At 39.4% G+C, this 14,381-nt stretch overlaps 1 protein-coding gene across 1 annotated transcript in view; it reads right to left on the bottom strand.

The window, feature by feature from the left end:
- Positions 1 to 13,558, bottom strand: part of LRRC69 (leucine rich repeat containing 69) — a 140,071-nt gene extending 126,513 nt beyond the window's left edge. Inside the window, exons 1-3 of the mRNA XM_069086579.1 lie at positions 13,379 to 13,558; positions 5,217 to 5,224; positions 5,120 to 5,131 (exon numbers count right to left, since the gene is read on the bottom strand). Of these exons, the coding sequence (XP_068942680.1) occupies positions 5,120 to 5,131; positions 5,217 to 5,224; positions 13,379 to 13,558 (200 nt within the window). The remainder of the gene's footprint in view (positions 1 to 5,119; positions 5,132 to 5,216; positions 5,225 to 13,378) is intronic.
- Between the last annotated feature and the right edge of the window lie 823 nt (positions 13,559 to 14,381).

Genomic DNA, 14,381 nt, shown 5'->3' on the forward strand with positions numbered 1-14,381 from the left:
AATTTCCAAAAGTCTCAATTCCTAACTAGACTGGGGAACAAGATCTTATAATTGGTCTAAATCCAGTCTCCCCCCTCACCAATCTAGTCTCCCTATAGCAGTCAAAGTGATACATCTAAAGTACATGTCTGACCATAACACCCTTCAAGTCAAACAATGACATCTCCATGCTGTAAGTGGAAGACAGCCCCATACACTTAGAACCACATTATGCTGCTAAATTTTAATAATTCACTGTCTGAAAACAAAATGTACACACTACATACTTTGAAGCTTAATCAGTTTGGGGGAAATCTCTAAAAGCATCTCTCTCTGGTTTGTTATTCCTCTGCCCAGTTGCCTTTAAGAACCTCAGAATATAGCTCATTGTCTTGTAAGACATTTGAATGTCTTCTCTTTCCACAATAACCCTTTCTTTGGTGCCAATAGGGAGAACCAATTTATATGATGTTAAATCGAGTCAACACACATTTTTTTTTAAAGCAATCGGGGTTAAGTAACTTGCTCAAGGTTACACAGCCAGTTGTTATTTCTGGGTGTGGTGCTGAGTATCCGAGCCCGGATTTGATCCAGGTCATCCCGACACTGGAGCCGGTGCTCCTACTAGCTGAGCCACCTGGCCGCCCCTAAGCAATTGGGGTTAAGTAACTTGCTCAAGGTTACATGGCCAGGTGTTTCTGGGTGGGTGCTAAGTGTCTGAGCCCGGGATTTGATCTCCAGGTCTTCTCAACACTGGAGCTGGTGCTCTTACTCTCTGTGCTACCTGGCCGCCCTGTCAACACACATTTTAAAAACATTTACTAAGTGCCAGGACTATGCTAAGTGATGGGAATATAAAAACAAGCAAAAAGAAGGTGTTTACATTCTAATGGGGAAGATAACACATAAAAAGAAGTTGAAAAGCCCAAGACAGGGGTAGGGGAAAGGAGAAAGTCTAGAGAGTTAGGAGGTGAGCTGGGAGAAGAATGAAGACAAGGCTCACCTGGCCACTTTACTTAAAATAGAGGTTCTAGGAGGAATCAAGTCGGGGATGTGCTGGTAGATGCTTAATAACCAGCTCTCTGAAACTTAAGTGAAGATTCAGTCAAAAGCCTTCACTTAAGGACCTAATTTTCCAGGTTATATGGAAAGAGGTTATAGTCCAGGAGTTCAAGGATGCCTCCATTGTCTAGTGCTTAAAGGAAAGGAAAATAGGTTGTCCTGTGACAATCATGGGGGAAAAGGTAGACGGTATCTCTCTTAGTCCTGGCTTGCAAGATTATTACAAGAGTCCTCCTTAATTGGCTAATCCTTCACCTAGAAGATGGTCATCTACCCAAGAGCCAATGTAGCTTCAGAAAGGCCCAAGGAACAATCAATATAGTGTTTGCTGCCCAACAACTCCAGAAGTTTCAGGAGCAGAACAGAGGTCTGTACATATTTGTCAATCTAACTAAGGCCTTTGATATTGTCAGCCATGAGGGCTTGTGGAAAACTATGGCAAAATTTGGTTGCCCAGAGAATATCATCAGTTTCATAATGGATGCTTGCCCAGGTTCTGGATAATGGACAAGGCTCTCATGCTGTTACAGTTACCTATGGAGAAAGCAGGGCTGCGTGTTTCCTCCTATGCTTTTTAATATATTTTCTGCAATGTTGCTAGATACCTTTGACAAGGATGAAAATGGCATCAAGGTCAACTACAGCACTGACAGTAAATGATTTAACTTGAAATGGCTACAAGCCAAGACTAAAGTGGAGGGAGAGTTCCTGTGTGACTTTTTGTATACACAGATGATTATGCACTCAATGCAGCCTCTGAGGCTAAGATACAACAAAGTATGCATTGATTCTCTGCTGCTTGTGCTAACTTTGGCCTAACAAAATAGGAGTTCGCCACCGGCCAGCCCCACACCATCCATACATGGAACCACTGTACAGCAAATGGAGGAATTTTGAATGCTGTAGATAATTTCACTTACCTTGGCAGTATATGTTACAGAACTGTACACACAGATGATACAATTAACACCTGCATTGCCAGAGCTAGGTCTGTGTTTGGGAGGCTCAAAAGGAAAGCGTGGGAGAGAAGAGGTATTAGAATGCCTAACAAACCAAAGGTCTATCGAGCCATAGTGCTGACTTCATTTTGTATGCCTGTGAAACCTGGGCAATATAAAAGCACCAAAACAGGAACCTGAATTGATTCCATTTGAAATGTCTTAGGAAGATTCTGAAGGTCACCTGGCAAGAGAAGGTACTGGATACTGAGTCCTTTCTCAAGCTGAACTTCCAAATATTCAAACTCTACTACAGAGACAGCAACTCTGATGGGCTGACCACATTGTTCAATTGCCAAAAGTACATTTACCTAAAAGACTCACATAAGGCAAACACTCACAGGCAGGTCAGAAGAAGCGATAAAAGGACACTCTCAAGTTCTCTCTGAAGAACTTTGGAATGGATTGCGAAACATGGGAACCATCCAGCATAGCATAACTGCATCAAAGAAGGTACTGCACTCTATGAGCAAAGCAGAATTGAAGTACCTCAAAAGAAATGTGAGATACACAAATTTAGATATATCTCTACTCAAAATGTTCATATGGACTGCTTGTGCCCAACCTGTGATAGAGCCTTGTGAGCTCATATTGGTCTGACCAACCAGTCATTCTCACTACGCCTTGACCCCAGCATAATGATATCATTTTGGTCCTCTTTGAGCATGAGGGACAACAATCAGCCATCATTGTGGAACTCGTATTTAGTGGGAAAGGGGTCACACCTTGAATATAAATTTTGAGATCCTGTTTACCCCATTAATAAAACAGCAATCAGAAGTCAGTTTGAACCTAAAATCATATCCCCCAGACAATTAATATTTAAGTGAACAGAAAGATATAATTCTAGTGCAGTACTCTCCCTCTCTATGAGAGCAGAGTGGTTAGCCTTTAGCCCCAATTTCCTACTTCCTTCCCTGGTAGAAATTAAAGTCTCCCTTGGAAAAGAGTGAAGAAAAGAAAGGCTAATGCTTCTAACTCCCTTTCAGCCACAAAATGACACCCCTATGTTACAAGTAGAAGACAAGCCCAATACATTTAGAATAGTGTTATTCTGACAAATGTTTAACAACTAGCTTTCCCCAAAAGAAAATGGACATACCATGCCCTTTTTATTGTGTAGAGCTTAAACTATATTATTAACATTTACTCCATTACTTCCTTAAGTCTAGACAACTAAACAGTAAGTTAAGCCATGATTTGTAATTTTTGACAATTTCTGATAAATGTAAGTAGAGGCAGAGAATTTCTATACTTACCACTTCAAGTTTGAGTCTATACCTGACAGAGATAGAATGCTTCCCCACACAGAGTAGTATCTACTCCACAGGCAGATAATATGCTTCTAGTTTCAGAGGATACTATGCTTCTGTTCTTGTTATATCTACTCAGTAAATATCCCTTTGTAAAGCTAATTGACGGTAATTTGTTAATAGATATTGAGGAGTGATCAACTGTTGATCATTAAGTCAATACTGAGAGCTAAATTATGTTGAGGAGATTGATATTGAGAGCTAAATTATATTAGGCAGATGTTAATTGGAGGAACATACTGGATGGTGAACATATGAGCAATACCACTAGAGAAACTCCTCCAACCCTTCAGAGGTATCTGTAGAAGCCTGAAGGGAGATGTAGCTTAGCCAAACTCTGTGGACCTGACCCAAAAGTGTTAGTAGGAGTGGTGAAAGTGAATCCAGAGCCAGGGTAGACAAAAGATAATCTGAGACCAGAAGGCACTAGCAGCTGGCAGGACCAGAAAAGAACTGCAAAAGATGATATTTGAGATGACTCTTGAAGGAAGTCAAGGACACCAAGAAGGGAAGGTATTCAAGGCATGTGGCAAGGTATGAAGACAGGAGATAGAGTGTCATGGTAAAAGAACAAAAGGGAGACCAATGTGCTTGGATCTTAGAATACACAGAAGAATACAATTCTAAGAAGACTGGAAAGATTGGAAGGAGCCCAGTTATGAAAAACCTTACATACCAGAGTACTTTATGTTTGATCTAAGGAGACATTGGAGTTTATTGAGGAGGAGAATGACATGGCTAGACCCTGACTTTGGTAAAATCATTTTGGCAGTTAAATGGAGGGTGGATTGGAATGGGGAAAGAGTTGAGTCAGGAAGCTCAGTCAGAACACTATTATCATAATCCAGGCAAGAAATGAGAGTCTAAACTAATGAAGTGACTGTGTGAGTGAAGAGAACAGGAAGTATATGAGAGATGTTATGAAGGCTAAAAAAAAAAAAGAATATGAATGTGGGATGAATACCAGTGATGACCATTACTTACAAGGCATGAGCTACAAGACTTTCGCCATCTTTGTCACCCTCCTCTGGACATGCTCCAGCTTGTCAATATCCATCCTAGCATGTGGTAGCCTTTAACAGATATTCATTAAGTACCCACTCTGTGCAGACATTATGCTAGATACTGGAAGAGATACAAAGACAATATATAATTCCTGCTCTCATGGTTATTACAGACTACTGGAGGGATAAATCTATGAAAATAGATGAAATTTTTTTCAATGTATGAAAATGACACGAACATGTGAAAAGTGTAAGCAAAGTACCTCATGGTTTGCCAATAAACATTTATTAAGTGCCTATTATATTCCAGGCACTGGGATAAGCCTAAGGAATAAATTTTTTTTTTAAATCAGTTCTTGAGGTGGCCAGGTGGCTCAGCGAGTAAGAGAACCGGCTCCAGTGTCGGGATGACCTGGGGATCGAATCTGGACTCAGATACTCAGATACACCACACCCAGAAATAACTGGCCGTGTAACCTTGAGCAAGTTACTTAACCCCGATTGCTTTAAAAAAAAATCAGTTCTTGTCCTCAAGGAGTTTACAATCTATGTTGTGATGACACATAAAAAAAAGCTGAAAAGGAAGGGGAAGGTGGGATAAGAGAAGTTACCAGTGTGGGGAGAAGGGAGACATAATGGAAAAGTCCAAAAGTATACAGCCAGGTAGGAAATGAGATGGCTGGCCTTGGTGCCCTACTTAAATGGAGATTTTTAGAGAAGCTCTCCACTCTACCCTTCAATCAAAGGAACCTCATAGGCAAACTGTCCTGTCGAGCTCTGATGTCAACTATTCTTCCCACCTCCCAACAGAAAGATGATTATCAGACATAATTTTAGGGGACTTTGTTTTATTTGACTACATATATTTCTTCCAAAGATTTCATTTTTCTTTTAAATGGCAGGGGGTGGGGACAGAAGGAGAAAAAATAAATGCTTATCAATTGAAAAATAAATCTAAAAAACAATAGTTTTGTGCCAAAGAAATGAAGATTTTCATGGATTGCAACAATCAAAATGTGTCAACAGTAAATGGCAACCCAAAATGTTAATAAAATTCTAGCCTGCATTCATTATCTGAAGTGAAATGATGGCCTTACTATAATTCTGTCCTGATTAGCTGACATCTAAAATATTACGTTTATTTCTGGGTGTCACATTTTTTAAATAATCACCAGGGATCCTTTGATCACATGTTTGCAACATCAAATACATTGATTACAGCATGTGTGTAATGGATAAAATGCTAGCTTTCAAATTTTATCTCGACCTCTTACTCGCTGGATAACCCAGGCAAATTGCTTCATATCTCTGAGTGTCATTTTCCTCATTTATAAAATGAGAAGGCTCCAATTCTAACATTCTATGACTAGAGACTAGTACAACCTTCTAGTCCATGGTCAACCAACATATGGTTCTCTAGAGGAAAAGACACTCAGAACAATTAAAGGTAGGCTATTTGGTAGGCTCCTACTAGAACAAGGAAAGTCTACAAGATGATATGCTTCATGAGGAATGAGAGACTCTAGAAATGAAATTCTACATATATAATCATGAATAAGCCCAAATAAAAAGGGAGAACTGCAAGTCAAAATTTTTGCCTAAGGTGACATTGGTGAGACTTAAAAGGACTATGAATATAAAACTGAATATAAAAGAATGTATGCCTAATATTAATGACATCATTCTGAATTTAAAGGGGGAATTGGAGTCTAAATATGAGAGAAGAGATCAAAGAAATACCTAGCCATTTCAAATGGCAAATGACTCCACTATCTTTGCCAAGAAAACTCCAAATGATGATGCAAAGATATCAAATTGGACATAACTGAACAAGAACAAAATCATCTCATGTGAGTCCATTTTTCCAAGTCTACTTATACTAGGGCAAAAGTGATCATAGAAGTACTCTCAGTAATCTTTGAGAAATATGAAAAATTAGAAAACTACCATGAGACAATAGATAGTCAAAGAATTGTCAGAATTTTTATTTTAAGGGGGAGAGGTGAATTTCAGAACTATAGACTTGTAGTTTGGGATTCTGACTTTTGTTATAGAGCAAAGCCATCTCTTCCAGTATTGTGAATGGATAAGAATGTCATCTGGAGGGAAAGTAAGAAGGAAACATGCATTTATTAAGTGCCTACTATGTGCAAAATATTTTACAGATATAACTTCATTTGATTCTCACAACTATGGGAGGTAGGTGCTATTATCATCCCATTTTACATATGAGAAAACTGAGGCAAACCGAGGTTAAATGACTTGCACAGTCACAGAGCTAGTAAGTGTTGTGGGCCACATTTGAACTCAAGTCTTACTGACTCCAGACCCAGGACTCTGTGAAAGAAAATAATCTGGTTGAGGAAAGGAGATTGACCTGGAGGTTAGCAAATATAAGGCAGCAGAATCTTGATTAGGTGATAAGTATGGATTGAATAAACAAACCTCAAAGGAAGAGAGGATACTGAGTGGTGGTGGTAGGATAGAGAAAAAAGGATTATTCCAAATCCTCCATCACAACCACCAGTAAGTCTGGGATATGAATGAAAGTGAAACCAGTGCTTGAAAGGCTTGCTAGAGAAGCTGTGTCATCAGGAGGGAGCTAGGCCTTAGTAAGAGCCAGAAGATGGAAGCAGTGAGAAAGGAAAAGATTTAAGATGAAAACAAGTTTGTTACCTATGGAGCAAGCATTCCAGAGACCATAGTAGGAGGAGCAGACAGATATAGAATGATAAATTGAGGGGTTGGGGGAAAGGAGTGGGTATGTTAAGAGGGATTGGAATAGGGGATCAGGCAGTGGGGGGTTTGGATAAATGACTAGTGAACCACTGATATAGCTCCCTGGTCACTTAAATATAAAAGCCCAATGCATAAGAAGTTGAGTTACTTCTCAGGGTTGGCATACCCTGCTGACCAGGGGAACATACTGATATGTGGCAGGAAACTGCCCCCAAATGAACCAGTATTGGCTCTGCAGTGTTCCTTTATGAATGTCCTTTAGGTGTGAGTGTTAAATAAAACTCAGTTCATTATAGCGATGGGGAACCTGAGGTCTCAAGGCCACATGTGACACTCTAGGTCCTCTAGTGTGGCTCTTTGACTAAGTCCATGTTTTATAGAACAAATCCTTTTATTAAGGGGATTTGTTCTGTAAAGTTTGGATTCAGTCAAGGAGTCACTTGAGGACCTAGAGAGCCATATATGGCCTCAAGGCTATAGGTTCCCCATCCCTGTGTCCAGTTTATAGTTGGCAAGTATCACATTTCAATTCATTTCTAAAGTGAACTACCAGCCAGCCTAAGTCAGGCCTGGCTATAATGGCAAGCAAAATATTACTTTGCTCCTTGTTTCAGCTAATCAAGTGCCTTTGAGCCTCACCTTTGATTGTGTCAAGTCTTTGTTGGAAATAGTATAGTTGTGTTGCTCTTAAAAGGCCCAAGGGAGTTTAGAGATCTGCCCTGCCCTTAATAGGCCTAATGTCATCACTGGAGCCCACAGTGGGAGGAACTTGCCAAAAGAGTGGAAGAGGAAGGAGCAGAGCAGATAAAAGCTTGAGCATGAGCTGGGACCAAGAGAGAATGTTTGTGATGTCAACACTGTTTGTTGTTCTGTGTTAGTGTTACTTTGTCAGACAGAAGCATTCTGTCTGTTGATTTGTATTACTTTGTCAGACAGAAGCACTCTGTTGATTTGTGCTGATTTCTCAGACAGAAAGAGAATTGAGATGACAGTGCCAGCAATGTGTGTAGATATTGTAAATCTGTTGGGTTTTGTTTTCCTAGAAACAGAAACTGTGAAGAGCTTGGGGTGGAGCAGTCCCCATGAACCACAATATGGAACAGGAGCAGAGAAGCCAACCTCAGCCAAGATGAAAGAGAACTTTACTTGGGTACTCAGTAGTGATTGATAATATTGTAATTTACTGTGATCTAGGGAGTGGATGGTACTTTCCACTACCTCTTAAGGATGATTGACTTAAGGATAATTGGAAGCCAGCCTCAAGTCAAGGTGAAAGAAGATTTTAGATGGGTACTTTATACTGACTGAGGAGATTGTGACTTACTGAATGATGTTTTGTTTAAGACTATGTGGTCACCTTAGTAATAAGTTATTATGTTATATTGTCGTTAGTGTTGTGTTTTAGTTTCTTGAATGTTTTGCTTTAGTTTCTTGCTGAAAAGAGAGTTCACTATACTATGTGATTAGATCCTTAAAGTTATTCACAGTAGCAGTCTTTAGGAGACCTGCTTGTGATTGACTTTATACTAGCCCAGAATATTTGGCATAGTTGGCAGATTAGATCAAAATGGCTTTGTGGCTAAAGTATGAGAGGGCCAATACTGAGGAAAAGAATGTCCAGAAACTGGACACCCTGACATGAGATCCTTGTACCCTGTGGTCACTGTGCTTCTAGCTGCATATCATGAGTTGTAGGATCATAAGAGCCTATATTTAGAGCTGCAATGTATGTCAGAGTTCAATTGGGCCCAATACTCTCATTTTACAGATTAGGAAACTGAAGCTCAAGAATGGTGATTTATCCTGGGTCACACAAGGAGTGACAGAGCTGGGATTTGAACCCAGGTCACCTGAATTTAGATCTATTGCTTTTTCCATTGTGTATCTTTTTTCTACTGGGGCCCCAACTAGACTATTAATTTAGTAAGCCAGCTGTGGTTGCATATTCAGCAACTAGAGACAGATGTTAATATGCTTTAGGTTTTTAAGGACCATCCCCCAAAGATGATAAATGTTTTAAAATGTCATTTGTCATATTTACATATCTTTCTGTTTGGGGATGATTATGATCTATAGGCCCACCAGCTGTGGTATGTCTGGGCCCACCCTGAAGACAGTAGATTTTGAGATTGTCTCAGAACAGAGCTAAATGAATCTTGCCATGTGGATTTCATTGATGCTCTTCAGGGCAAGATACAGCGGTGGAGCTTGAAATTACAAAGCTTGAACCTCCTTAGCACCACAAACAACCTTCCTGAATCTGGGATAAGGACATAGGTGCCAAATGCACCCCAGCTGATTTGCTGATAACAGACAGAACTGTGTCATTTAAAAAGGAGAAATAGCTCCTGCTCTTGCTCCAGATGTTTGGCATGAAACTCCCTCTCTGGGACCTCCAGTGAAGGGCAGGTGAGGGGTCGTGGCTGAACAGGCCTTTGGTTACCCTCTCTTTATGGTTGTTGAGTTGCTTTGATCTAGTCTGACTCTTCATGACCCCATTTGGGGTTTTCTTGGCAAAGATACTGGTGTGGTTTGCCAATTCCTTCAACTCTTTTTACAGATGAGGAAACTGAGGCAAATGGAGTTAAATGATTTACCCAGGGTCACATAGCTAGTTAGTGTCTGAAGTCAGATTTGAATCCTAGTCTTCCTGAGGCCAGGTCTGGCATTCTAACCACTGGGCAAACCTAGCTGCCCCTACCCTCTCTCTTACCCCTAGCCAAAATGGAGACTGCCCGCACTTGACAGCTAGAGCACTCAAGCCATCTTCATGTCATTTCCTCAGGCTCCACCCTCTGTTTCCAATCTTGCACTCCATCTCCTAGGCTGGGACCTGGGCTCCTGATTGTTTTGAGTTCTCATATCTAGCCCAAACCTAGGCCCACTACACTATTCTCCAGTCACATTCATGCCAAGTTCCATTCATTTAGTTGTGACCTCACACAACTCTCCTGACACTTTTCGAACAACCTCCTCCTCCCTCATGCTGCTTTTCACTTATAACTCTGGGAACAACAATTAAATTGACAATATCATTGATGGAAGCAATAAGGCAATCATCCTATATCTTCATTTCAGACCAAGATATATACATACATATGTGTGTGTGTGTGTCTGGTCAAAACAGGGCAGAGACAGACTTGATTTTGGTATTTGTGTGTTCATTATTCAGCACAGTGCTTGTGACATAGCAATAATTTTAATAAATGCATTCTCATTCATGCACTTGCCTATGCGAAGCCTCTTGTCACCTCTTCTACTTTGGGTCTCTTTTTCTGACTATAGGTGAGTAAAATGTCATCCTGAAATGGTTGCTCCTGCTTTGGTAGCAGCCATTTTACAGATGAGGATACTGAGGCAGACAGAGATTAAGTAATTTGCCTGAATCACACAGCTAGTAAGTGTCTGAGCCTACATTTGAATTCAGGTTTTCCTGATGACAGGTCCAGTACTCAATCTATTGTGTCATCGTGTTGCATATAAGAATGAATCGTCATCCAGAATTGTCCAATGACAGGGTCCAACCTAACTCTTGAAACTCAGCCAATCTAGATTTCCGACAATTAATAAATATACTTATGCTATGGCAGAACAGATTCAAAAGTTATAAACATTTTATATTAGATTTCCTGTTTTCACAAAGAAGAGAGGACTAGAGAGTGAAACCATATTGAGTACTTAAAGTAGGTGGAGGGATCACCACTGTGGTGACTAAAAGTGAAAGCCATCATTTTCAGTTTTAAAGGACAGAAAATGGGAAAGGGATTTAGAGATAAGAGCGACCAGGATATGAACTTAGAAATTCAGGAATGGAGCTCAAATATTCTCTTTCTCCCTGAGAATGCAGTCATCTCACCTTCTCCCTCTATACTGCAGAACAAGCAACTCACAAGTTAGCCATGATGGAAACCTAACCTATACAAAGTTGTTGACAGGCTGGGCAATTTGCCTGTTAACAAAATAGCCCCAGAAAATGGAGAGGGTCCTGTTAGGGCTATTCACTGCAACCTCTTGCCCGTAGAAGAGTTATTTGGACTTTCTAAAACGTAAATGAAGAGAACTGATGGACACTCATCTAGACAAAGACTAATAAAGAGGCTGTACACCAACTGTACAAAGATTTTCTGACCCAGAAATGGGTGCTGAACATAATGAAACCAGAGAAGCAAACTGTATACATTATTGTAGGGCATGAGAATTGAACCCAGATCAACTCCTTTCCTGCCCCAAAACTGCTACAGAAGCTCCTAGGGAAAAGATTCAAAACCCTCAGATCATGAACACACTGATAGTCAACCTGACATAGATGCTAGCCCAGGGGCAGATAAAGATATCTATAATGATCCTTATGGTCAGCCCACACCAACTACGAGATCAAGTACAGGACCGAAGGGGTCTCAGTGATGAGATAACTGGGCCTTTTAGACCACTATGGCTAAGTTATGAAAATTATAGACAAATCTGAAGACAGAGCTACACTTGTTCCTAGGGGACAGTACTAGACATTACCTAGGTGAAATGAACCTCACATGTAATTGCATATAAAATTGCATGTTTATAGCTGTACTATGGAGTTTTTTATTTTGCTATGTTACTTTATTTTGTGCTACTTTCATGCTATAGCAATGTTTATTAATTTTTTGTGCGTATACTAAAGCTTATAATTAGGTTATATTTTATGTACAGGCGTAATGATACTGTTATTGTTGCAGTTTGCTAGCTTTGCTTTGTTAAGCACACTCATTGCTTTTGAGTGATTATTGTGCACTATGGTATATACATGGACTTTCAATATGTGCATGTTTTATGTCCTATATGTGGTTAGGTATATTGTCAGTGTAGTATCCTACCAGGTGACTCTATATGGTGCCATATATATTGTGTACTGCTAGTGCACGTTTTATTTTTTCAATAGTACTGTGGGCTGGTTAATTGGGATGCACTCCAATCATGTCCCTATTTCCCCCTAACTATACTAGAGACTCCAGGGAATTTCCCTTTGGATAAAATCTGAGAATTTCATATTGTTCAAGTAGAGTTGTCTTGATCCCATTTGAAGAAATCTTTCACTCTCTATTGTCTGGTATTATATTCCCACATACATACTCTCTCTGATTTCTGTTTTGCTATTGACTTAGGTTTATTGTTATTTTCTATATGTTTTCATTGTTGGGCTGGCATTTGGTGGGAAGGGAATCAAGTCTTAGGATAGTGATCAAAAGTGTAGCTTGTACCTAAAAATTACTTCTCACAGAATCATATGTAAGCATTTGAAGAGCTTACAGGAAACATCACTGCTGGACCATAAAGATATACATCAAGACTGTTTTTCATATGATTTATGAAAATGTTTCTTTTAAAAAAAAAGAATTTACTTCACTATAGAGAATCTTCATTATCAAAGAATTTATTAGTCAAGTCAATGCCAAAATACTCAGGACAGGAAATGTTTTAGATAACTATGGTCAACTGAGAAATATTTATAATGGAATTAAATCACTATGGCATTATTATAGAATTAAATTGCCATACAATTAAAACCAATCTACTACAATGAACGAACAGCATCGTAGGCCCTTCTGGTGCTGAAAATAATTTAAAACTGAACAATAAAATATTCCTAAGTTAATATCCCTGTACTCTGTGCCAACCTCAAGATTTTTAGCACTTTAAACATCTTACTATTAGGAGTAAATAAATGTTTAGAATAAGCTTCTGGGATCCGTTCATGTCAACTGATCTTCTTTATGAAGGATAGTCTCTATTTAAATATTAACTTTTTAAAAATAATATTTCAAAAGAAATGAATATTCCTTCCTTCACTGTAAAACTCCATTTCAAGGACTGGTCTGTTGTAGGAAGCTAGGGAAAACAACAATAACTCATCTCTTCCCTGGAATGTTTCTTTTTCTTCCAGATGTAAGGCATCTAGGATACTCCCCAAGGAAACAGGCATCCCTGGGATATTCCTACATATTTCCAGATGTGAGCCTCCAAGGGAGATAAGCAGATATGAAACTTCCAGCCCCTTTCCAGATGCTAGCCTCAGCAAAGATGAGTACTTCCTAGGACCCCTCCCCTGCTTCAAAATGTCAGCCAAGAAATAGAAATAGAGCTAAAAGATCCTAATTCACTACAGAATTCAAGTCCAATGGGAGAAAACAGTCACCTCCCCACATCCCTCTCTATCAATCTCCAGGGAGCTAAGAAATAGGGACAAATCTTCACTCTTACTGTCCTTCCTCTTTCTTCCCCTATTCTGTATGTTCTATAGATACCTCACCTTAGTTAAGCTGAAAAATTCTGGGCACAGTCTGGAGATCTTATTGGACATGAGGTCCAAAGTCTTGAGGTGGTAAAGTTTTCTCACCAAAGTGGGTACAGTTATAAGGTTCTTCCCACGGAGCACAACAATTGTGGTTTTTTCACCCTTAGCAGCCCTGAGTAACAATCTCTCACTCATGATTTGAAAAAGAAACAAAGAGGTATGGAAATGGACCCAGAAATCAAAGCTTAGATGACACAGACTCAGACTTTAGAAGTTCTGAATCAAAAAGTTGTGTTGTCATGGAAATGACAACATACAGAAAAACCATCAACACTCTGAAAGTAGGAAGCAGTTAATTCCAGATCTCTAGTGGGGGAGGGGGAGGAAAGGAGGGAAGGAAGAAACTAAGAACCTTGACATAGAAACTCCTCAAAGACACATCTTTAAATGAAGGTTTAAAGTATAAAGTTGGGGTGGGTGGAATAATTGATCCAGAAGTACATTTTAGTTACTCCAACCTAGCACACTTGGAGAACTAAATGTTTGAGGAGAGCGACTGTTTTCTTGCCTAAAACAGTTGCTTAATAAGTGTTTATTGATTAATTGAGTTAAAAGATATTCCATACTTAGAATATTAATTCTGAAAGAATTATAATACAATAAGACAGAATTTCTCAAACTATGTTCCAGGGAAGACCTGAGGTCAACAGACACTTCCAATTGACATTATGGTAAGGAGACTTTGCAGATTCTTTTGTCCCAATTAGTCCATCAACCCATTTTTTTTCCTCAGTAACATTTCTCTAATAATCTTCAACGTGATTACTTATTGGAAATTTTCTCCAAAAATATTCATTCTTTTAGCTGGACTTACAAGATTAGGTACAAGGATAACTTGCTGTTACTACCTTATAGCACACAATCTTTTTTTTCTTTAATCTTAGGATTGGCAGATGTAATGTAATTCCAAGGAAAGGCAACTTCCCAAGGTTCAGAATACCAGCATAGGTGCTCTCCA

This window comes from Petaurus breviceps, unplaced genomic scaffold (assembly GCF_028583685.1).
Source record: "Petaurus breviceps papuanus isolate PSGF00001 unplaced genomic scaffold, PetGlider_PUasm1.0 179, whole genome shotgun sequence".
NCBI classification, from domain to species: Eukaryota; Metazoa; Chordata; class Mammalia; order Diprotodontia; family Petauridae; genus Petaurus; species Petaurus breviceps.